Source organism: Trachurus trachurus (genome assembly GCF_905171665.1).
Source record: "Trachurus trachurus genome assembly, chromosome: 4".
NCBI lineage: Eukaryota > Metazoa > Chordata > Actinopteri > Carangiformes > Carangidae > Trachurus > Trachurus trachurus.
Genome location: NC_139898.1, coordinates 8834591 through 8859861, shown reverse-complemented (window position 1 = coordinate 8859861; position 25271 = coordinate 8834591). Strand labels below are relative to the sequence as shown.

At 42.5% G+C, this 25271-nt stretch overlaps 1 protein-coding gene across 4 annotated transcripts in view; it reads left to right on the top strand.

The window, feature by feature from the left end:
- The first annotated feature begins 7355 nt into the window (after positions 1 to 7355).
- tmem131 (transmembrane protein 131) overlaps positions 7356 to 25271 on the top strand; it is a 28457-nt gene continuing 10541 nt past the window's right edge. For all 4 annotated transcript variants that reach the window (XM_083969880.1, XM_083969878.1, XM_083969879.1 and 1 more), the window contains exons 1-27: positions 7356 to 7669; positions 10196 to 10257; positions 10465 to 10505; positions 13238 to 13306; positions 14522 to 14642; positions 17886 to 18002; positions 18100 to 18222; positions 18346 to 18426; positions 18542 to 18692; positions 18783 to 18839; positions 18940 to 19001; positions 19092 to 19200; positions 20007 to 20115; positions 20232 to 20385; positions 20482 to 20652; positions 21150 to 21260; positions 21619 to 21753; positions 22287 to 22391; positions 22493 to 22579; positions 22733 to 22885; positions 22972 to 23047; positions 23914 to 24028; positions 24148 to 24286; positions 24409 to 24518; positions 24605 to 24677; positions 24822 to 24973; positions 25074 to 25216. In XM_083969880.1, coding sequence (XP_083826006.1) covers positions 7546 to 7669; positions 10196 to 10257; positions 10465 to 10505; positions 13238 to 13306; positions 14522 to 14642; positions 17886 to 18002; positions 18100 to 18222; positions 18346 to 18426; positions 18542 to 18692; positions 18783 to 18839; positions 18940 to 19001; positions 19092 to 19200; positions 20007 to 20115; positions 20232 to 20385; positions 20482 to 20652; positions 21150 to 21260; positions 21619 to 21753; positions 22287 to 22391; positions 22493 to 22579; positions 22733 to 22885; positions 22972 to 23047; positions 23914 to 24028; positions 24148 to 24286; positions 24409 to 24518; positions 24605 to 24677; positions 24822 to 24973; positions 25074 to 25216 — 2950 coding nt within the window. In that variant the 5' untranslated portion in view covers positions 7356 to 7545. The remainder of the gene's footprint in view (positions 7670 to 10195; positions 10258 to 10464; positions 10506 to 13237; positions 13307 to 14521; positions 14643 to 17885; positions 18003 to 18099; positions 18223 to 18345; positions 18427 to 18541; positions 18693 to 18782; positions 18840 to 18939; positions 19002 to 19091; positions 19201 to 20006; positions 20116 to 20231; positions 20386 to 20481; positions 20653 to 21149; positions 21261 to 21618; positions 21754 to 22286; positions 22392 to 22492; positions 22580 to 22732; positions 22886 to 22971; positions 23048 to 23913; positions 24029 to 24147; positions 24287 to 24408; positions 24519 to 24604; positions 24678 to 24821; positions 24974 to 25073; positions 25217 to 25271) is intronic.

Below are 25271 nucleotides of genomic sequence, written 5' to 3'. Positions count from 1 at the left end.
AATTTATCTGTACAATTAAAAACTACATAGCCTACTGTTTATATCACAACCTGGACTAATCTGACTGGGGTTATTCATTTGGAGACATCTCATGCATTGACAGAATAAAAACACATGAGAAAGCAAGTTATTTATTTGTTTCAATAAGGCCAAAAAGGGATAGAGTAAGTAATAAATTACTGCACTTGCAACTACATGTAGTGTAGTAAATTTTCTGTTGACTGGACAACATTTTTTATTCACATTCACACTGTGCATCTAAACTGTGCAATTAGCTAATAATATATGATTCATGTTTACAAAATCATCAATTACAGAAAAGCTACAAAAAGTAGCTTCACCTCCACCAGCTTAGGTACAACATTCAAATGCTGCTTGACACTTGCATGTTGTAAACCAATAATTCTAAATCAAAAGTGACATGTAGACAATACAATAACACAACACTGATTATGTTTCTCTTTTTTTGTTGTTGTTGGGTTTTTTGGTTGTTGTTTTTTTGCTTTCACCTATACGTATTGTAGTTTGTCTACTTCTCCCACCACTGCCATGCATTTACTGTATAACTTAAGAGCTTCTTCAAGATGAAAGCAACTCTTTGATGATGTGGGTCCAGTACAACATGAGGGGGAAGCACATTAAAAAAAACAACAACATTTAAACATGATTTAGCCCACTGCAACAACACCACTAACTACATCTTCATTGATAAACATGTGCAACATTAACAGTTCTGACAGTTGCAGATGTCGAATTGCACTGATTTACCTAAAGGCATCATGTTCTGCTCTTTTGAGTAGAAAAACAGGATGTTGTGTTGTAACCACACTTTCATGAGGTCTGGTGTGCTTGCAAAACTGGATCCTGCTGTCCATCAGCAGCATCAGCTCCGTGGAAACACACATCCTCCCATCATGATGATGAACTGTGTGAAGTGCAGAATGAACTGGAAGCAAATGACTTGATGAACAATAGTGAAGGTGATGCGGTGCAGGGTGAGCGGGAGGCGTCGTCAGGCCGAGGTCCTCCATCACAGTGTCTCTCCTGTCAGCCCACTACCACAACATCACCCCGCCCCCGCCCCCGCCCCCACCCCCACCCCCTTGACATCACCCTATGGCATAAGGTTAAAAGAGAAATCCTTTGGCAGTGTATGGAGCTGCACTGCTAATCCCAGCTTAGACTTCAGCACCTATTTCAGCCACTTAATGGCCCTTCGCTTGAAGCAATATGTTTGTGCAACATTTGATATTGTGAGTGAATATTTCCATAAAGTCATAAACAGTTGGACATTACCTGCCCTCACTTGTATACTCATTACCTTATAATATGCTGTTGAACTGCTTATAAGTGACAAACTATGATCCAAAAATCTTCCTTGTGAATCATATGAGAGCGATGCTGCTGTGAGACTCGGTTACAATTGTTTTTATGTTTGTGTGTCTGTCTGTGGTCACTTCAAACTGAAGGGAATTAGCAGTATAATAGACTTTGGGATTGTCCTCACTGAGAATGGCTTTAGAGCAATCCATTAATAGAAACTGGGTAGTGGATATACGGAGAAGGGGCTTACACTGTATACTGAGAGTCAATGGACACTAATTGCCAGAAATAACATTTCTTTACGCTTCTCTAAATACTACGTCTGCTTTAAATATAAGTTCAGTGAGCGTACGACCTGTAAGAGCTATTGTAGTATCGAATGCAACTTTAAGTTGTGGGATCGATGCTAGTTGTAACAGACACCAGACTGGCATATACACTGCTTTTAGCCACGAGGCATTAAAAGCACTTACATGATTTTATTGAATGCTGTTGTGGGAGAAAATCACGCAGCGGTTGACCAATCACTCTCCCTTTCTCCAAACCTCATTAGGTTTAGGACTGTGTCCAGGTGCACAGAGATCTATTGAAAGCCTCTTTACATCTCTGCCAGAAGGCACAGGGTAATTACTGCATCCTAAACCCTGGTTTATTCCAGAGAGCACCATGACACTGTGCAACATTGTCTCCTACATGATGGCTTCTCTGTGCAATTTCCAAGTCAGTCAGACTCTGCATCCTTTTCACAAGTAACACTCAGCCATGCAAGTAATGAGTCCAATCCAATAGATGAGGCTCTGAGGAGGATGTTGGACATGATAAGTTTGAATCATGTGGGCTTTGGCTCTATTCTAATAATGTTTTGGATCATTTTCTCCTTCACCATGTCTTCTATAAATTATTTTTCATGATTTATTTTGTTTTGTCGGTTTACCCCTTACCTTTGGACTACTCAAGGTGATTGAACTGCTCAAATTTTCAGTTGAAAAGGGAAAAGTTGTGGCACAGTGGGTTGAGCAGGCACCCAAGGCTATGGTCCTCACTGCAGTCAGCCCTGCGGTTCAAATCTCGCACCGGCGGCCCTTTACTGCAGTGCATGTCCTTCTCTCTTCGCTCTGCCTCCATCTCCTGTCTTTCTCAACTGTGCTATTGAATAAAGGCAAAAAATGCCCCAAAAATATACTTCAAAAAACAATTGGAGTGTTTTAAAACTTTTGACAGGTAGGAACATGTCATCCAATTGTGTGGTACATTTTTGCTTCACCACACCAGCAAAGCAGACTGTCTGGGGTGTGTCCCATGAAGCTGAGAGCAAACGTTCCTCTGTTGCTAAGCAGATTGAAATGTGTTGTTTGTTTCTTGGTGTAGATCTTCTTTTTTTTGGTAATTCTGTGACCACAGAACTGAGTCAGAGGAACAAATACAAAAACATCTGATATATAGACTATAGAGCATTAAACCAGAAAAAGCACATCTTGCATCTATATTTTCCCCTATATTAGCGAACAAGCTGCTCTATACATGTCTGTAGTGTTAAGTGAAGGGATAAGATGCATAATAAGCAGGTCCTCAGATGTGTCTTGGCAGCCAGGGTGAGTGGCTGTGGCTGTGGCAGTGCTGTGAGTCCTCTTGTGCTGATGATTGGTCCGTGCTCATCAGATGCTGAGGATGATTAGCTGTACCTTGTCATTGTTTTATCCCAGACATCGAGAATGAGTTATCCTTCGCCAAACACTTTTACTGGGTTGCCATAACAACCTCAAGGGCCATTGATGTGGCTCTTTGCCAGGTCAACACGATATGAGGAAAAATCTGAAACTATTGTCTGTAGTCACTATATATGAGGCTGTGTGTTGACTTGATTTTTGTTTGTTTCATAATCCTCTAATAGTGCCGTCATTTCAGCTGTAATCACTTCTGCTGGTCCTCCTCACAATCAGTTCACTGCATGAGTGTTTTTGTGCGTGCTTACCTTTCAATTACCCCTTCTCCTTTACAATCACATGTGTATTACATAAATCTTCCAGTTTGTGATTTACTGATTGGCTCCTCTGTTGATCTATCTATCTATCTATCTATCTATCTATCTATCTATCTATCTATCTATCTATCTATCTATCTATCTATCTATCTCTATTAAAATACGTCTTCGACCACTTTCTAGAGCTAAAAACCACACACTAAAAAATCCATGTATCCTACTGAACTCGGGCTGCATCAACATACTACCAATGTAACGGTGGCACGGTGGCACAGTGGTTAGCACTGTTGCCTCACAGCAAGAAGGTCCTGGGTTCGAATCCTGGGCCGCCCAGGGCGGCATGTTTTCCCCGTGTCTGCGTGGGTTTCCTCCGGGTGCTCCGGTTTCCCCCACCACTAAAAACATGTTGGCTAGGTTAATCCTCCAGTCAGTCCCCCTGACCAAAGGCACTGGCTCATTATCTGGAGTTGGTCCCCGGGCGCTGCACCGCAGCTGCCCACTGCTCCTCAGGGATGGGTTAAATGCAGAGAAAGAATTTCACTGTACTATATGTGACAAATAAAGTTTACCTTTACCTTTTTAACACCTTTTTACCTTTACCTTTACCTTTTTAACACTAAATTATGTGCTGTTTAGACCCAGGTATATTGCCACACATTCATGTGTCAAAATGTCTAATCTGAATTGCATAATGAGACTATACTTATGAGGCTTTGCTGATTACTTTTATTATTAGATTCTAGACATGGCAAAGAGTCATGTCCCAAATGATTACCGCCAATGATGGAAATGTGGACCTGAGCTGCTCCCAAATGATGCACGTTATCACATCTCTGCCATCTGCAGGAAGCTTCAGAAATGACACTCATCAGTTCAGCAACAAGGCCCTGGAGGTGGTTCAGTGACTGTCTTTGGGCCTTTTTCACAGCAGACATTTGAGCCACTCACAGTAGGAAAGGTAAAGTGCAATTAAACACTGGACCTTAACAATGACTCAGTTTTATGTTAGTGTATCAGTAACCTCGAATGCAAAACAGTATTACCCTGGAACTGTCACATACATAGTGTTGAGTAAAAATCAGCCACGGGACAACTAAAGTAAGTTCTTCTCATTTCAAATAGGTCTTTTAAATGTGGTTGAACCTGATGAGCTTGCACGTCTCGCTGTTCGCTTCACCTAAACTTGAATGTGAACATTGACATGCGATATGTGCTGGCTTTACAGTAATGTCAACCTTTACATGGGGGTTATGTGTGTTTCTCTCTGGTTTACAGCCCTCTGGCTAAGAAATCTTGTTCTCCAGTTTCTTGTTTCACCGTCTTGTATGTTACAGACAACAGCAACAGACCTAAAGTCTAAGCACTGTCTTACTGCTGTGTTACGTACTGTAACATTACAGGGGTCAAAGGGCAAAAACATGTTGATGTTGATGAGTGTCTCACTATAAATATATATTTCATCATTCTCCCAGACTCATAAGAACTACCATCGGTCCTTATAACAAATCAACTTAACATCCTCAGGTTTTCAGGATAACATATTAGCTTGGACTAAAAATTGACAGGAATTTTTCTCTGTTTACATTTTATACTGATTAGTAATCCTCTACCGCTGCATTGTGCCTGGAAAATGATTAACAAAATGTAATCATATAAACAAGAGATGAGAGGCTATTGCATCAGTCGTTTCCTCAAACTCCCTTGAGACTTGACAGTTGTCCAGTCCAGTCAGTGACTTTCCACTATTACAGCCATGTCAATACTGTGATCTCATTATTTGACATAGATATGAACTACTACTAATGACTGACGGCTGGGCTGATCCTTTTAAGTGACTCTTATTTCTCTCGTATACTACAATGTGATTAAAACATAACATTTTCCACTGATTACTTTCCTTGGTCTGAACCCAGGTTATGCTTTTGATTATAAAGAATGTATTTGTAAGGGATTGACATTTGCCACACAGGGACAGTTATACTTTTTTATGCTTTAAAAGGGATTTGCCTAATCCAAACATACATGAAAAACATTCAGTTTTTGTTACCTGAAGGGTATTCCAAAAACCCTATTGCTATAATAAAATCAAGAAGAAAATGTTACAGAAAGGCGAAACCAAATGGTGATAGTGACATTAAGATTTCAGTGATATATTATTTATTCAGCTCTACTCATTTGACTGAGACTTGATGATAAATATGTGAATACAAAGTGAGCAAGGCAGCATGATTTACAATATTGTGTTGTGCACCCAAAACGCCCAAACTGTGATCATAAATTGGGACAGTCATTGTACCAATTCCTCAAACCACAAAAGATAACTAGGCTATAGGAATCACTTTTCCTAGAAGGGGTTAGTAATAAGATGAGATGTTGCACACAGCAGAAAATAGCTAACCTTTGTTTCCCTTGCAATAATAAAACAAGTCATGTGTTTAATAGTGTTATCTTGCTGTGAGTGCTCTTTAGTTATATGGTCTACTGATCATGGCTTACAACAAATTTCCTCTCACCCAAGATGGCTCCATGTAAAGGAGCAAGACAATTTAACTGTACCTGACAAGCACCATAGATTCAGCTTTCAGAGTCAGCTCCACACATCCAGAGAAGCAGCTGCTTATGTGCTACAGGCTGATCTCCTCTTACCTTGGTTTATTCCCACTTTCGTCCCTAAACTTTACTTGTCAACAATCATCAGGCTTTATCACTGGTAACCTTTAACCATTACTTCATTATCCTACAGCAGCCACGTGTTGTAGTATCATTTATCTTTAAGATTATCTCTCCCACCTTTATAGCTAAATACATTCTACAGATTTGTTGATGTAGTCATCAGCTTCATGTTATCTTAGTAGCTATCTGGATCAAAGGCATGAAGATCCAATAAAATAAACAAAACATGAAAGCTAATTGTGGGTATAGATTTCACTTAAAAGTAACACTGTATAAACATGTCCCACACATGTCCACACATTCTCCATTGAAGCATTCAAATAATTTCCTTAAAAATACAATAAAGTTTTAAAATGGCTCTCTTACATAGTTAATTCCTGAATAAGTATATTACTGGATGTGTCAGCAGATTATTATTCTTAGAGCTGGTGTAAACTCCACTTACACCAGCTAGTAGGTACTATAACATGTATAAAAGTCAATAAGTCACTAAAGCTTGTTGGTCTTTGTAAACTCTGTTGTTTAAACATTTAAACATTCATATGTGTCATGAACTGTTGACAAATGTATTTTGCTCGCACTTACTTACAGTGGCCCCCGAGACCTCAGTGCACGGCAACTAAAGAAAACGTATGCAAAGACACTAAATTCAGAAAAACAACTTCAGCAATTTCATAACAAATGCTCTGCAAAAACACCTGCAAATACACAAGCACACTGTAAAAACTCACCACACAAGCATTTCTGGAGACACAAAAAAGTGACAGAGCTACACCTTTGTAATAATGTGAATCATGTGATTTTGACGTCACAATAAACTAAGCATCTCTCAAACAACAGGAAGCTTAATAACTTCTAAAGTCATTGAATGAATGAGTGCCCGTACAGTCCGTCACTTTTTTGAGTCCAAAGAAACACAACCTTTGTGTTGTGAGTTTTTGCAGATGTTGTGAGTTCTTGCAGTGCATGTATTGTCAGAGTGATGGAGATGTTTTCTGAATTTACAGCATCATCATGTTGAGAGTTTTTCCAGTGTAAATACTTTTTTTTTTTTTTCTGTTGAAATTTTCAGCAGCACATGTTCGACAGGGGTGTCTCTAGACACTCTGGGGGCCTGATCTGGCCCTCATAATCACATCAGTCGTCAAAGATGTATTCTGAATTTGCAGCTGTTTACTTAGTTTGAGGTGTGCTGGGCTCTCAGAGACCCCTGTATGTGTGCAGGCATAGACATATAACCCATATCATGACAGTATCATGTCTATGTGTGTAGGGCCCCTCTGGCAGCAGGGGCCCCTCTCTCTCACTCCACCGCAGCAGCAGCAGCAGCAGCAGCCTCCGCCGTGCCGCGTCACACGTGGAGCGGAAGAGGAAGCGGAGCAGAAGAAGTAGGCCGTCCGTCCAGCCTCCTGCTGCCGCCGCCGCCGCTGCTCAGTAGTTAGCTGCTGCTGCCGCTGCTCGGTGGAGCTCCAGTGTTTTCACGGCGATGATTGACAGAGTCAGCGGAGGTTTACACGGGCACGTCCGCGAACCCGCTCGGTTGTTATCGTAACAGCAAGATTTGCAGCATGGCGAGTCAAGAAAGAGTCAAGAGTTGTCGCCACTCTAACACAAGAACAAGAGCGCCGTGTATCGGATTCCTGAGGATATTATTTATTGCTTTTATTCACACGACGCGGGCGAATAAACAAGGTTTGTAACTGAGCTGGCGACGTCCGCGTTAGCCCGCGCTAACTTCCGCAGGCATTTCCACCAAGTGTCGGCGGAGGAGGTTACCTCTGCGGGCCAACTTTATCACGGCTAGCCCGCTACAGCGCTAACACAGTTACTTCTCCGACACCGACACAAACTGTTGTCGGTTCTTCTTTGACACTAACGAACATTTCCGAGGAGCCGCAGTGTTTGACTCGCCGAGCCCAGCTCACAGCGAGTGGCCGTTGGTCAGTGAGTTGTGAGTTAGTTAGCTGTGTGTGGCCTCAGTGCAGGTTAGCTCCGTCTGTAGCTTGTTGTCATGTTGTCATCCCTGCTGCCTTATAAGGCTGAGTTGGGCCAACACTGAGCTCAGCAAACACTGAAAACTGTTACACGGCAGCAGAAACGGGGGTAACCGTTAGCAGCCCCGTGTTAGCACCGTGGCTAGTCCAAATGTTAGCTCGCATCGGCCACTTTGTGTGATCTTAATGAAGAGATGACAGAGCAGCGACATTATTGGCAGCCCTCTGTCTCGGGCAGGTTACCGAGCACTACTTCCTCATACTGGGGCCCAGGCAGAGGAAATACGGGTGTCAGTCAGATGACAAGTTATTTGTAAACGTGGCTGAGCGTTTCGATTTGACCCCTCGGTGGGCTCCTGCTTGGCACCGACCAGTGTGCGGGGCCAAATGAAATGACAGCCGCATGTTGTTTATCCAGCGGACTGAAGTGTCCGGCTGTCAGATCTACTGATCGTGTCAGGACACAGCGATAAGTCCCACCGGTCGTAAGTGGACAGCTGCAGTTCATGTACCAGAGGAGCTGTGCCAACTCTGAAACGTGCCTGGTGCCTTTAAATCGTTTACATTGGTTCCCTGACATGTGCAGCTCAAACAATGGAGACACACGCCAGTGACTACATGGCTTATTTGGCAAATACTGTGAATTCACTTTGTCATGCTCTTACCAACGCCAAGGCGCAGCAAACTTAGTCACTTTATCTAGATCAACAATAGTCAGGCTGCACTATTTTATCTACCTGTACAGATTTACACAGGTCTATGCCAGGAGAGGTAATATGATGTTTAATTAAGAGAAACTGCTCCCTTTCATTTTGGCATTTGCCCAGAAACCTACAGTTGTACTTGGCCAACAGCTGTGACCATTAGGCCCAAAGCTGAAGCATGTAAAAGACAAACTGAGGCACCGAAGACTGTATTTGTTATGGGGCATTTTGAATTTGAATATGTTTCACTTTTCATTCAGTGCCTCGCTGCTCTCACTTTCACTAGGTCTAGTCATATTTTTGCCTGCGTATACGACTATGGTATAGCAAGACACATTGTTTTGTACCTCTAGATACTTTTATATAAAAGGTACATAATGAACTTGGAAAAACTCTGAGCAGATGCTCATCCACAGACGACTGGCTAAGTTTGATCTGCAAGATGTACTTGTGTCATGGCGGAAGTGAAACCTAAGGAGGAACTAAAACTGTCAATTGTTGCACCAAGTGATTAGATCACCTCAATCTAGTTGGCTTTTTTCTGTCTAAAACCTAATGAAGTGTGCTGTGAATATGATCTGGAAAGGTTGGTCTGACAGCACAAGCTGTGGGATGTAGGTAGATGGTGTCAGGTGAAACGCTTCTCAATAGAGTGAACGCATAAAAAATGCTGAGTGGTGAGTTGAGTTTTAGACTCTCTAAGCTCGTAGATTCATACTTTGAGTGAGTCATATGCCAGGGAATAGTAGAGACGTCCCGTGTGAATCCAGTTGATAGTAATGTGATTACAAACACACAGCTCAAGTATATCAGGCTGTGCTGCTGACTGAAGTTCCTTTTTGTCTAGGAGAGAATATGAGCAAAGTTGTTTTACACCAAACGGCCCAGTGGCCTGACACCTTGTAACCTCCGGAAATAGATGTGTGTGTGTGCGTGTGTTGTGTCTTGACAGTGGCACATGTAAGTGTTTCTTCTCGGCACGATGGGGGGGGGGGGGGGGGGGGGGGGGGGGGGTTGGACACCAAACTTCAACACCAAGCGAACTTGTTCAAGAGATTAAAGTTCATGTAGAGAGAAGTTATCTTTACCAGTATACTGCTTTGTGGTTCAGGAAGATATGACTGCTTACAGATGACTTTTGCATTGGAGATTTGGGGGGGAGGGGGGCTCCAGCAGAGAGCTATTTTTAATTATCTCTCTCTGGCTATAGCTTTTCTTATGATTTCACCACACTTCCTCTGAAATGGTGTAACATTGGCTGCTGCTGCTGTCCAACAGCTCCGATGCTGCATCATGTAAAATCAGCTGTGCCTTCACAAGGCCTCTGTATACGGTGCTTTGCCATGCAAAACGGGTGAAACATATCAACACTTAGAATGTCTCTGTGCGTTGTGTCATTTCTTTTACGTCTTTCACCTGCTGGACTTTATGAGTTTGCCATGTAAAGTGTTGAAAACTAAAATTAGAAACAGTAGTGGTTGAGATAATATTCACATGGTCTTCCTCTTACTTTTTTACAGCATTCATTCAGTCAGACACAATTCTAGAGGTTCTACATTTTGGCGAAGGAAGCCTCTTACAGGTACGTTTTACCCTTTTTTTTTGTTTTTTAATATCATTTGTTGCCTTTTCATTATGATGACTAACATTTACACACAACACAAATGCATGTTGGCTACTTGGTTTACAACTTGCAATTTGATCCCCCTGCCCCTCCACCCTCACAGTCACAGTCAGAGTCAGAGTCACCTTTTTAATGATGACCTACTGTATCTCTGTTTTCCTGCAGGCGGAATCTGACATTGATTTTAGTTTATATCATCAACAAAGGTACGTTTTTATTTATTCACTTTCAAAATATCCTCCCCCTCTTGGGATCTAAAGATATTTATGCATTTAAATGCCACCACATTGGTGATGTGCTAGTCAGGCACATTTACATCTATGCTGTTCCTCATTTGCATGCTATTGTAAAGCGCTGCTGTATAGTGGAAAGTGCAAGTGTAGGAGGAGAGAACACAAATTATTGTTCTCCCTCATTCAACACAACCAACATTCCCAAAGAGAAGTGGCACGCAACAAAGATGAGCTGAAATTGTACTAATGTGTTTATCAGTTGCCGTGAACATGAGAACAAGCAGATACAAAAGGTTGTTTTGTCAAGGCTAACAAACCTGCAGAGGAATTTTATTACCTCTCGGCCGGTTATGTAGTGTCAGTTAACTCCCCAAAATAAAAAGCTGGAGAAGCATAATCACAAGCTGCCAGTGCCTTGAGGCAGGACAGCCACTTGAAGCCAACACACACTTGGTAATAAGCATGAAGTCCGTTACAGGAAGAAAGAGCAGCTTTTTTTTTTCTTCCCTGAGGTTACACCCATATGCATTCATTGCCCCCCACCCCCCTCATCTCTCTGAAACATGTGCTGTTGGTGACATCAGTCGTCAGGGAAACTGCTCGGCCTGTGGCACCTGTTGTTGGGCCCGGCCGGCCTCTGTCCTGCCGTAGCCGCTCGGAAGAGTTGAGTCAAAGAGCGAAGGCGCAACGAGGCGAGTCGGAGAGTTTGTGCCCGCGCCGATGAGGCGGAGCGGGGCAGGCGGGCAGGCAGATGGTTGTGTTGTGTTTTTTGGAGTACTGCCTCACCTCTGATACTAAACGAGTGTCCATGGTTAGGTCACGTTGCCTCAGAGTCAGGATTGCTCAAACGCTCTGAGCGCAGACACAAACAGAAAAGTGACTGCACACTGCTTTGGGGGATGTTCCAGTTGGCTTTCTTGTGTCATTCTCAGATAAACATCAGACTATTAAATCCCAGCACCGTGAGAACCATAGTGTCTGTCTGAGAACTGTATAGCGAGTCCTCTAAAAATGTTTGGATACCGCTCAGTGGCTGAAATCGAGTGCTTAGAGAGAGTAAACACTGTTTTTAAAGTCAGGAAACGTATAAAAGTCACTTTTTCAACATCGTGCTTTTGTATTTAATTCTCCACATAACACCAGTCCCCTGTGCTCAGTTTTGGCATTCGTGTTTTGTCTGGGGAAAACATACAGAGAGCCTTTACTATTTGTACAGTACGTTCTAATCCATAAAAGGGTTATCTTGTTCTGGCATAGCGTGACCACTCCCTCAACCAGGGGGGAAGGTATTTTGATGTTTGACTATGTTGTTTAAGAGTTTTTTAAAAGCAGAGCTTCCTCTTTTTAGCATTGTTTGGGCAGTTTGGTGAATCTCTTTGTCTTTGCTAATAATTATCTCTTTTGTATCGCTCAGACTGCTCCTTTTTTATGAAGAAAGCTTTGAATGTGCTAGTCTCTGCTTTTCACAGTTTAAAAAAAAAAAAAAAAAAATTTATGTACAGGTTAGTCTGACACTGGACATTCCCCGCCCCTCCCCATGATCTCCCCAGCTCCTCCAATTACACACTGACATTCAACACATTGGCTCTGAAGCAGCGAGCGAAAGGCCGCAGAGAATTCACAGCCAGGATACATGTGAATCCTTAATCCCGCAAGAATTTTGTCAGTAGTTGTTATATTAATGAGTGGAGTGAGGGACAGGCTGTAGATGACAGATCATCCCAGTGGAAGACTGCACGGTTTGCGTGTCTGCGTGGATCGCTGTGGGTCTCAGGGGATGGAAATCCATCCTGTCTGTAGGGAGCTCGGACCATTGTCTGTTCCTGTACACATAGGCCTGGTAGTAAATGGGCGAAATTGATCTCTGGTAAATTGTCTGACTCTAGGGTGATGTTAGAGTAATTACATTAGAGTGAAGTATCAGGAAACAGTGTTTTGTCCGATGCAAAAGAATCGGTGAACAAACCTTTTTGCATCTTTTCCATGTTCTGTATATTCTGAGTAGAGGATAACTTGTAGGTGTTTGGAATAGTTCACCAAAAAATTAATTTCAGTCATTAGTGCATCTGGAGACCCAGGAGGCCGGTTCGTAGGCCTCCCGGGTCTCCAGCACTTTGAGGAATAAAAAACTACTCTGGAGTATTCATCAGCATGAGGGTGAGTCAAATGATGAAGGTGAACTATTCCTTTAAGTGACTTGAGGCCTGAACCACACCTGGCTGCAGCACTGCTGAACTTCTCTTTTCCATGAGATTTTCATAACGCCTCCCAGCACATAGTTGTACTCTACCAAGGAAGAGGTGTCTCTCTTTAGGGACGGCCTTGGCCATTGTTGGCTACACCTGTTGTTGAACAGGTTTGGTGAGTTATGCCCGTGTTCTACAACGAGGCAAAGTGCAAGCTGTTTCCGTCATGTGAGAGAGTAACCACCACTCTCTTCGCTTCTTTTCTTCCACTTTTTTAATTATTTTTTTGGGGGGGTGGGGGGGGGTTTCCAGCTATGGATTTTCATAGAGATTTTACATATGGAAATAGTGCAGTGCAGATGGGAGTGGGAGCGTGATGCATTGTTAAATGCACCTAAACACGGACTACGGTGTCTGTGCTCGTGTGTTAGCTTCTCATTTGTTTGAAATGCACACCAACATGGATACTATTTTTCCCAGCCTGCTGCTGCTGTTGTCACGTGTCCCTCTCTCTCACAGCACATCCCCGCACCGTGGGAACTGCCGACCTATACGATTTGAACCTCCAATGTTGGACTTTCATGAACAGTGAGTGTCTCATATGTTCTACTATTTTGTTGCTGTGCGATCCATGCTTTTACTACATCTCTCATCTTGTTACTTTTCCTTACAAGTATTGTTTTTTCGTGCATGTTACTTAAAAACCCGCACGACCGACCTCAGCCTGTCCACAGTAAATGGGCTGATGACATATCTGTGGAATGCACTTAACAAAACCACATATTTTTTTAAGTCCAGCACCTAGCTTCACCCAGGGCCCGACATATTCTGTCACATTCCAGTCTGACAGTAGGTGCACACCCATGCGGTATGACCCAGCTTCAAGTGCAGCCAACAGCGCACTTGCAGGGTACAGAGTGCAAATCATTCAGTAGCGCTGTAAAAAAAGCTTGGACCCCAGTAAGGAGCCCAGCTGCCTCAGCCCCTCCTCCCCCCACCCCCCCCTCACTACAACAACAAACAATCCACTTATCGGCTGTGAATGTTTTCGGAGGGCATGAAAATGAGACCTTGAGAGGTTCTTACTCTCTCTGTCTCTCTGACACATGTGGAACAATGGCAGGATTTGAATGAGCGGCTTCATTCAAAACGATTGAAAAGAATAAGAGCTGATAAGCGCTCCCAATCGGCCCTGCCATCGTGCCTGACTGCGCATTTGCGGCAGGTGAAATCAAAAAAACCTCTCCCAAGTCTCAAGTCTGCACAAGTTGATTTTCATACCACATTGAAATGAAAGAAACCACAGGCTGTAGGAAATCAAAGATATATGCAGGGCCTCGGAGATTGAAGTACAGTGTGTGTAGTTAATGGGCTATAACATGCAAAACCACTGGTGTGGCCCTTCAAATCAAATCTGAAGATGGTAGCCCAAAGGAATGTCAAGTCCATCATGAATCACTTTAGTGGGTGGCTCCACAGTGAGGTTATGTCTGTCATTATGCCTCGAAAAAGAGGTTTTATTACTCTCCAAACCTTCTTCATGTTTCTTTTCTTTCTTCTTCTCTTCCTTTTTTCCATTACTTTTCTTTGTCTTTGTTGTTCTGTTTAACAGGTGAACTACTCACGTCTAACTGATCTCAATCAGTTCAGACTTTGGTGTTAATTTTGTGTTATCATGACATCTCTATTGGAGTTTCTGTTCATATCCCCAGTGTGGTGCTTTTTATAATTACCCTCTAATGTCTTTTAAATATGCGGTTGTTTACTTACTTGTACAAATGTTTTTCTCCTCTTCCTCCTCAGGCCTGTGGGAATGCCAAAAATGGAGAAAGTTTATTTACATAATCCTAGCTCAGAAGAAATTAGTTTGATATCAATATCAGCAACAACAGCACATTTTCACGCATCCTTTTTCCAGAATAGGGTAAGTACGCATCACTTTGTTCATTTGTTTCTGAAAATGTAGAACTGTCTTGTTTTTAAAAAAAAAAAGAGTCCCCTGATCTGTAGTCCCATGGCTGTGCTGATTGCACTGTGTTATTTCATCATCATGCTCATCATGAGGCAGTTTTTAACGGGTGTAATTATTGTAAATGTGACACTCGGACACTTATCAAGACACACATGATTGTTTTTGCTTTAAACTCAAACACGAGCCATCGACAAGCGCGTCAAACGAGTAAACGCCAACAATAATGTGGGAAGTCCTGATGCAAGTCACATGTGCGGCTTGAACATGTGACCACTCCGGGCACTGAAGTCTCTAACTGTTTAGAGATATAGATGAGTTGCAGTGAACAAAGGGCCACTCTACAACAGAACCCAACAGCAAATAAAACTGGGAAAGAAATGCCACAGTATCAAGTTATCTGGTGTACACAGTCTAAAAATGACACATCTTGTTAGTGGTGTTTTAATAAAGAAAAAGCACTAAAAGTTGCCATTCAACCACAGGATGCAGTTTCCCAAGAGCATGAGTCCAAAATAACTCCAAGAGGGCGATAAACACATTCTGCGCTTCGTAACAGATGACTGCAGTCAATCCGTATTGTCCTGGAAATGTTTTCCAACATACATAATATTTTCTTACATGGCCATAACTCATGTTTTTGTGCTGCATGTAGAGACGCCCTTTACAGGAAAGACCTGTTCTGTTACTCCAACCACAGCTGCAGCAGACATGTATTTGTTAAAGTGTGGCTTAACAAGTACTAAACAAGTGCTTGAAGAATGTTTTGACCAATACGCTGTCCTGAGACATTGATTATACACTGTAAGTTAGGTTGTCTAGCGAGGATGTTTGTTGTTTGCGTGTTTTAGCATGTGTCTGAGTTGTGGTTAGACAGGACTCTGGGTAAAGGGCTTTCTTTTTTCACAGTTGCTTCTCTTAGTTTTCATTTGGATAAACATAGGACCTCTGAAGTTTTTGTCAACAGGCAGTGAAATGCGTTTTGCTCAGTTTAGACTAAAGAGAGAGCAGATCGTACACTAGGGAAAATCAGTTCTGATAGTCTACAGAAATATTTTCACTTTCGCAAGTGTTTTCTCTCGTATCTTTTTCTTTTTGTGAAGCTACAATTTAGTGCAGAGAGTCCATAAAGAGATCATGAAGGTCTGGTGCATTAATGTGGTGGTAATGCAGTAAGTGTAAAAATAAATTCATCTGCAGGACACGAGAGTCTGGCTCACAAAGACGTTCAGTGGGAGGGAGGTCTGTGTGGTTGTGAAGATAACAACCAAAGGCCTCTGGTCTTCTGTCATGGGGTGTGTTTGTATAAAGGCTTTGCACATTAGAGTAGACAACTTAACATCTTTAGGGGAATCCTTTTTAGAGATTGTTTGAGTGATGACGAAATGTGCGATGGGCAGTTTTGGATAAATTGTTTTATTAGTTTACAAGTTGGTTGTACTTCATAGTGTCATCATGTTTGGTATCCATTCCTATTCTGCAAGGGCTAAATTTCTTCTTGCTCCAGCGTGTACAGACAGTTTAACTTCATAAACATGTCAAAGAGCTTTATTTTGGTCTCATCCACGGGGGATATTTTATCCATTGGTACTTTTACTGAATAAATTAAGTATCCTCAAGGTTTGAAGTCTTAGTGAATAGATCTGTGGAGCCTCAGGATGTCTTTTATGGAAGCCCAGTCACTTTAGAAGAACAGGGGAATCATTTGTGTATATGTATCTTGCATAATGTGATATATAATACTGTACATTTTCACACATTTGCAGAGTTTAACTTTCTCCTTGTTCAGCCCTGTGCTCAAAGGGATCTGTGGGAATCTTATTGGCTCACTACAAATACAGAGGGAAAACATGGTTTTTAGTTTGGAGAGCAGGGTGTCCTGTGTTTTTTATCTGCCAAGGTCCTTCACCAGCCTCAGGCCTCTATTATCTACACTATGTGGGAGTGTTTCACAGTGTGTCTCTTGGGGCAGCAGATTAATGGCATCTGGGTTAGGGTTGAGCTTGATTATAAAAGGTTTATGATCACACCAATTTAGGATCCATTAAGATGAGTTTTGCGAGATTGGTCAATACATTTACTTACACAGGCTAATTACTAACAGCTACAGGTAGGGCTATAGATGTATGGAGGGACGTGAATTTGAGTGCCTGCAGCTACATCCGGAGTTAATTCATGACTACATTTACCAGATATACCTGGTGATGTGATTGTTTGTGTTATTCACTGACTGGTATAATGTGATTATATATACCAGCATTCTTTCAGTCCCAAATACAGTTTCAGACTACAATCTCACTTTGCTGTGGTCACATGATCCGTAGCACATGTTTTGTGTCAGTACTTTCCCAGTGATTTATTATCTGTGTTCCAATAAATCCTACATGCAAATACTCCAAAATATATAGGCTATTTCATACTGTAGAAAAAAAGAATGGATGAACTAAACTTGGCCTTTGGGCTAAAACGCGTCTATATCATGTGTCATTACTTCAAGTCTCTGCCTTTAAGGATTACCAGCAGTAAAGGGCAAGGGTATAATTTCCACTAATCATGAGGGGGGCATCTACCCCTCTTTTTCAAAATCCTGTGTTAGTCCCCCTGACTTTTATAATTAGAGAAATGTATTTTTTTTTATAACTCATCACTCTCAGCAGCCCAGACCAGAGAGGAGGTAATAAAAATACTGTTTATCTGATTTGCCTTTGGTTATTACCCTGCAATGCAAACACGAGTCTTAAGGAACAGCAGAAAGTGGGGCAGCGGTTACTTTTACTTTATCTTTTTGCCCTGGGTCTCAACTGTCATAGTCGCCCCACCTTGTTGGTGCAGGTTGTTGGCGTAGGACGGGGCCTATAAGGAAATACCTGCACCTGACTATAATTAGAGCATCTGCATGTGTTTTGATGAATTAAAAATCTCATTCAAACAACATTGTTACTATAAACTGGCAGGTAACAGAATGCAGGCACGTCTGCACAAACAAAATCAGCCATCACTGCTGGAATGCAAAAGTTTTAGAGTTTAGCTGTTATGTTTTCATAGCAGTGGACTTTTCAGGTCAGGTGTGGTGGTCGCCGGTGGTAACATCTTTGCGGTTATCAGCCAGGCTGTCCCACTTGTCAGCACATGTGTAAATAACTGTGGGAGGCCGTCATCTGCTCTGTTTAAGTCATATGTCATCTGTTCTTTCTTCAGATTATTCCACCAGGAGGGAACACATCATTTGATGTGGTGTTTCTTGCACGAGTAGTTGGGAATGTAGAAAACACTTTATTTATTAACACCTCACATCATGGAGTGTTTACATACCAGGTACAGACTTGAATAAACAAAACCTCTTTTCAAACTTGGATTTATGCTTTCAAAGGTTTCACCAATATTTCTTTCTCTTTGCCTCTCTGTCCTGAAGGTTTTTGGGGTCGGCATCCCAAACCCCTACAGACTGCGGCCCTTCATAGGGGCTCGAGTCCCAGTAAACAGCAGCTTCTCACCACTAATAAACATCCACAACCCATACAGTGAACCACTGCAGGTAATCAGAGACGTGAGACTCCATGATGGCAAAAAGTGCCTGTGAATGACTTATTTCTATACACTGCTCAATTTCTGTCATGATATTAAAGTGTTGCTGTTCCTCTTGTTTCTCCTCCTGCAGGTTGTTGAGATGTACTCCAGTGGTGGGGATCTACATCTAGAGCTTCCCACAGGTCAACAAGGAGGCACTGGGAAATTATGGGTGAGTTTTATATTCCTCTCTTTTCTGTATCAACTCTGATTTTAATTTGAAAACCAATGATGATGGCAGTGAGAGTTGAGTCCCCAGTCCCTCAACCGTTGCATCGTCACTACAGGAGATTCCTCCTTTTGAGACAAAGGGGGTGATGAGAGCCAGCTTCTCGTCCAGAGATGTGGACAACCACACAGCTTTCATCAGAATCAAAACCAACGCCCCCAACGAGGACCAGTTCATCATCCTCCCTGTAGAGGTGGAGGTCACATCAGGTGCCGTTTATTTCCCACAAGACCTCCGCTGTGACAATTTGGTTGTACACAGTGTTTTCAGATTTCACATTTTTTGTCTTCTCTGCACAGCCCCTGGTATTTACTCCTCCACAGAGATGCTTGATTTTGGTACGCTGCGTTCACAAGGTAATTCATCCCACAAACAAAACTACTTTAATCACATACTGTTGTTCTGGTCTCCGTTGCTCATTGTCATTCTGTGTTTCCCAACTACTTTGTCTCGCAGATCGTCCAAAACTGCTGAACGTACACCTTTTAAATTCAGGAACAAAAGACGTTCCGATTACAGTGAGTATCTTGAGTAGCCCTCTTTAATCTATATACTTAAATGGTTATCCTGCATCTTATGTAACCTTCTCTTTTATTTATGATTTACAGAGTGTACGCACAACCCCATCAAATGAAGCCGTCACAGTAGATTTCAAAGCAGTCACGCTAAAAGCTGGAGAGAGCAGATATACCAATGTTGCAAGAATTACTTTTGATCGTAAGTTGTTCTTATCAATATCGTAATAATAGACATTTTTAATAATGTCCAGATTTCTTAAAGCAACACTATGTAGGATTTGTGGTAGCTACTGGTACACTGGTTGAGAAGAGCAACTGTCTGCTAGCTACTGTGTCTTTCCCAGAGAACCACAGTAGCCTATGTGAATTTGTTGCCGGTGTCGCTGCTGTTGCCAGGGCCTGAGGGAGTCTGGTCGGCCGTTTGGCCCAGCACAGGGCGCTTGTGTATATGTGAGAGGAGCAGGGAGTCCAGGCTTGAGCTCGGTCTCTGGAGCTCACCGTGGTGTTCCTACCCACGCAGGGAAGTTAGATAGGGCGGTTCCAGCCGACGCAACCCTTCTCAGGCTGCGGCGGCGGCATCATTCATCCTATTAACCATTTTTCTACCACTTCAATGAGTTTGGAAAAAAATATTTTAAGGTTGAAAAACTACATGGTGTTGCTTTAATATAGATTAAACAACCAGTTTTATAACTTATTTGTTTGCATGTGCTACCACCAAATGCTTGCTCCATCATCACCCACTTCTATGGAATATGATGCATATCAATGACACGTATTATTTAAAAATGTCTTGAGGAAGTGCAGTAATAGACCAATTTTTGTTCATGGTCCAGGCAGTCATCTTCAGCTTTAAAAATTTTACATTATGTTCTCACTCTAGCAGTTTTTTTTTTTTTTTTTAACATGTCTTGGTTGAAATGTTACACAATTTCCTCTTGCAGGGGCCTTGTATCCTTTTGCAGTGCACTTATCTACACTCTTTATCTTGTTTTCTCATTGCAGCCTCAAAAGCGAGAAGACCATATCAATTCACTGGTAAAATAACTGTTAAAGCAAAAGAAAAGAGCTACTCCAAGCTTGAAATCCCATACCAGGCAGAGGTTTTAGAAGGGTGAGTTATCCTGTCGGTGCATGTGGGCGAGTGGGCGAGTGGGTGGCTTTATGTACTAGATAAAGGGGAAAAAAAACTCTGCCGTGGTTTGACTGGTTTGTCATTTGTTCTTGCAGCTACCTGGGCTTTGACCACACAGCTACATTGTTTCACATCAGGGACAGTCCCGTAGACCCAGTGGACCGACCCATCTTCCTCACAAATGCCTTTAACTTTGCAATCCGGATACATAACGTGTCCCTGCCTGAAGAGGCCAAAACCATGTTTAATGTGAGTGCCTCCAGTCATTCTGATTGTGAAGAAAGATATGTGCTATACACCTGCAGGATCACTTTCATCACTTTTTTTCTTCTCTTTCTATTTTAGGTGCAGAACTTCAGTGCACCTATTCTCATCCCCCCACACTCGTCACGTTACATCTTCTCACTCCTGTTCCGGCCAGTCCGACCATCCATTCACATAGACAGCAACATCCTGCTGGTTACAAATGCATCCAAGTTCCACCTGCCGGTCCGCGCCTACACAGGCTTCTTGGAGGTACGCAACACAACACACAACCCGCTGAAGCAGTGGCGTTCACAGAAATGGCTTCTCAGTTTGCAGGTCAACGGACAAACTCCAAAGCAGATAGCAGAAAAGTTGTGTTTACGTCATTTAATGGATTTATTTTCCTTCAAAAATTGTTACCCTGCCAACTACATGATACCAAATCAAAAACAGATACTGCTCTCTGCCTTGCTGTTCTGCCTGTCCATATTTTATAGAAATGACCATCTTCTAAATATTATTACAAAGTGAATAGGTGAAATGAGTCTTGGCTTTAGGTTTGACTGACATTCTCCCAAGCTAACCCTTACTTGATGTAGCACTATTGATTTAGCTGTGGAGCTGGCACAACTTGCTGTTTTGTCATAACTGCAAATTCAAAAAAGGAGAAGTCAACATGTCGTTTTGCTTTTGCATCATGATCTTTGGGGACGACATGTGTCTGTATAACGTGGTGTTTGTTCTTTGTGGCCTTGTTGTGTGAACAGCCCCTGGTGCTCCCTCCCAGTCTGACGGAGAACCTCCTGGACTTTGGCGTCCGCAGCGCAACAGACACCAGCAGCATCATATTCGTGGTGGTCAACAGTAATCCTATAGAGGTAAAAACCTGCAGCAGCTGATTGTGAAATGATTCTCAGAGGTTTTCTAGGCAGCATAAAGGGTAGAGCTTCCTTAGCCTGAACCACAGCTTAGTAACTGTATTTCCTGTTCATTGACTAATATACCCCCTGCCAGTTGGGTAAGGCATGTTTGCACAATCTTTACAATACGCTGACTAAAACTTTATCACGTTGCAACATAGTTTATGATAATATAATTATTTGGTAGTCGATAGTGTTTCTAGAGTCTAGAGTTCAGGCACACATTGTCCAAAAGGACAAAAGAAGTCTCAGTACAATAGACATGATATTATGTCCTGGTCTTTTCATACCAATATCTATCCGCTCTGTCCTTTAGCTGGAGATCAAGTCCTGGCTGGTCACAGGGGACAGTCTTTCCATGGAGCTGCTTAAGACTGAGAAAGGAAACACAACAGTGGCCCTGAGTCGCCACAGAGAGCTGCAGAACACCTCAGCCTCCCATCACAAAACAGTAAGACCCCCAATGTCTCTCCTAAGCTGCTTTTTGACTGAGTACCAGCTATTGTGCTAGACTAGTTCAACTAATTTTAAACTAGGACCTCTAGTCTGTTTGCCACTCAAGCACTGCAGCAGATAAGCACACAGTGATGTCAGTGTCCATCTTGATCAGACAAAATAGTAGAAATGAGGTGGGAATCAAAAGAAAGACAAATGGCAGAACAGGAGTGATGGGGGAGTTTGATTAAAAAAACCTTTTTCAGTTATTTTCAGATACAACAGTGACTTTCTTTTAAAGAAGTGTAGTTTTTGTATTTACATATTTAGAGTATTATAAGGACACCTGCTACTTTGACTCACTTCCCTGTCGTGCGAGGTGGTTTCTTCATTTCAGATATGAAATCTTTAACCCGCAGTATCTGAAACCCGATCAGATTGTAGATATGGTGTTCTTATTCCAAAGTCACGAAATTAAAGAGGAATGGAAAAAACAACTTTCTGATGTCGAGACTCTAATCTAATGCTATTTTTTTCCTCTCTGCAAAGGTGATATTGGCATCTGGCTATTACGCAGCATTCAGAGTGACACTGGTGACCAAGGCACTGGAGGGCATGTACGATGGAGCTGTGCACATAACCACAGATTATGAGGTAGGAGGACGTCAGTCAACGCAGTTTTAATGCTGTTGTTTTAAAGGAAAACGCCTCCAGTTCTCAGTCTGAAGCTGACAAGAACTCTTCTCTTCCCTCAGATATTAACCATCCCAGTGAAAGCCCTCATCGCAGTGGGCACGTTAAATAGTTCTCCTAAACACATCGTTTTACAACCCTCATTTCCGGTAAGTAAAAACCTAAGTAAGACTTCACATCTGCCCTGTGCTGACAACAGACTGAAGCTGAGATAAAGTGTCAACATACCTTCCTGTTGAACGCTCAAGGTGTTGCAAGTCCTGACCTGTGTATATATATATGTTTTTTTTTTGTCCCTATAGGGGAAAGTTGTTCATCAAAGCTTCAGCATACAGAGCTCTTTCACACAGAAAGTGAGGCTGCAGCAGATCCGCTCCCTGACAGAAGATATCCGTTTTTATTACAAACGGCTCCGCAGCAACAAAGACGAGCTGGAGCCCAGACGTAAATCGAAGGTAGAGAATCGCCTAAAGCGGCTAACTCAGTGAGACACATTCCCCCTTATAGACATGAACTTATTTATTTTCTCCATCTTTTTCAGGTGGCAAATATTTATTTTGATGCCAGCTTGCAGTGTGGTGATCACTGTTATGTGGGGCTGCCATTTGTGCTTAAATGTAAGTTTTTTTTCTGTTTTTGTTATGTTTTGGTTTGTTTTTGTGGAGTGTGTGTGTGTGACATTTTTAATCTCAAACTGCAAATGAAAGCTCCAGTCAGACTGGATTTCGTGCTTTAGGAGGACGGTGTGGTTTAACATCACCTGTCCCGGTCAGTGTTAAGTTGTAGGATTTCTTTTGTTCACAACCTGGTAATAAATACAGCCAATACAGTTTTTTGGCAACATTACTTTTGTGTTACTTTTGTGAGTAGGATCATGTCTGGAGCAACTTACAGTGGATCACTGAGTTTTTATTCTGGAGAAGAGCAGCTTCTCCCTTTTTCTTTTTTTTTCTTTTTTTTTTTTCCACCAGCCCTATGTGAAATTGAAGGAAACCAAAACATTTATGACGATCAGAGAGATGGAAGCAAGCCAACACTAACTAATTAAAAAATAAAACTATGAGATGTGGAAAAATGCCTGTTAAGAGGGATCAAATTTGCTCTTGTAAAGTTAGCTACAGGCAATGGTATTCAGCTGCAAGCCCTGAGTTTTAGCTTTTATTCACAATTTAGCAAATGAGCACTGCATAAAAGCACGCTCAATTAGCAATTGACAGATCCTGTTTTCTGTGTAACTAAAATTGTTGAGGCAGCACATTCTGAGCATTTTTACAATTTTTGACTCAAATTCATCTGACAGAGCCCCCTCCCTCCAGACCTAAGTGCCCTTTCTGCAGAGTTTTAAATGCTGCCTAGAACTTTTGAGTTAAATTACTGACGAGCGCAGTGAATATTTTATTCCCCACCTCCCTCTGTAACGCTAATCCCATCTGAATGGGATCCCGGTTCAAAATTTAAGTGGTTAATGTTTTTTCTTCCACAGCTGAATCCAAGCCTCATGGGCTGGCGTTGCAGGAGGATATCTGGGATGCTGATGTGGATCTTCATCAGAAACTTCTCAGGCGATGGAAAGAGCTGAAAGAGCGTGCAGGACACAAGTAAACACTTAGGGATTCAGTGATCTTGGGCTTTGGTTATCAAATTTTACTAATTACTTTGTCCTCATTGGCGAACTATTTAAAGAGTATAACTAACAATGGTTCTTTCCTTGTTAAAGGATTGAGGCCGTGTTTGAAGTGAACACAGACCTGCAGAAAAACGTGCAAGCTAAAATAACAGCGCACTTGACCTGGCCCTCACTGGTCAACTCGTCACAACGAATTACGTTCCCTCTGACCAACACAAACAGCTCCTCTGTGAGTAGAAACAATCCCCCTCTTGTTCCAACATGTCCAATAACACATGCGGGATGTTTTAAGGCGGTATCAAAGTTGTGTTTTGGAGATTCGGGTGAGAAATCTTTTTGTTTTCTCTGCAGGAAGAGGAGGTGATTTTGCAGAATCCTGCCGACGTCCCCGTCTATGTCCAGGTTCTCCCTTTGGCCCTGTTACCCAACCCCTCGGTGTTCTCCGGAAAACTGGCCGACAGGTGAAAAAGTCTCCACAAAACCCTGCACGTTATTGTTCCTCATTCCCATATCGTACTAACTAATCTTGTCAAACCTCATGTCCCAGGTTTCCATTGGGCAATTTGTCCAACATCAACATCGACACGAACACCTTTGAGTTCCAGGTTCACAGAAATCAAGTGAGTGCTGCAGGAGTGACGACCGACTCCAGCGTCAGTCAAAGAATTTAGAGAATCAGCTGGTTGAAATAATCACATTCCTCTGGTCCTGAGGCAGCATGTGGAAGCTGTTTGACTCTAACAGGCTCTCTGTTTGTTTGGCAGACATCCCTAATGAAGACCAGTACTGGGTTTGTAGAGGGCTCAACCAGACCCTTTGTGTACAACCTCCTCCTGCTGCCTGGGGAAGTCAAGTCATTCAGCGTGAGGTTCACTCCCATCAGCAACCACAGTGTCTCCTCCCTCCTCATTGTCAGGTAATGTCAGGTTTTCAATCTACACTACACAACAACGGCCCCCTTTTAGTGTTTTCACGTCCTCGTCTTACATGGTGTCCTTCACTGGGAATCTGTTCAGGAACAATCTGACCGTGATCGACACAATCGTGCTCCACGGACGAGGGACGACAGAGAGCCTGAAAGTTGCAGGGAAGCCTCCAGGACAAGGCAGCTCGCTGAGGTTTAAGATGACTGAGGCCCTTCTCAAAGACTGCACAGAGAGTGAGTGTGTGTTGCTGAGGCCCAGGTCAATGTGGATATATGGAGTCTGTTTGAC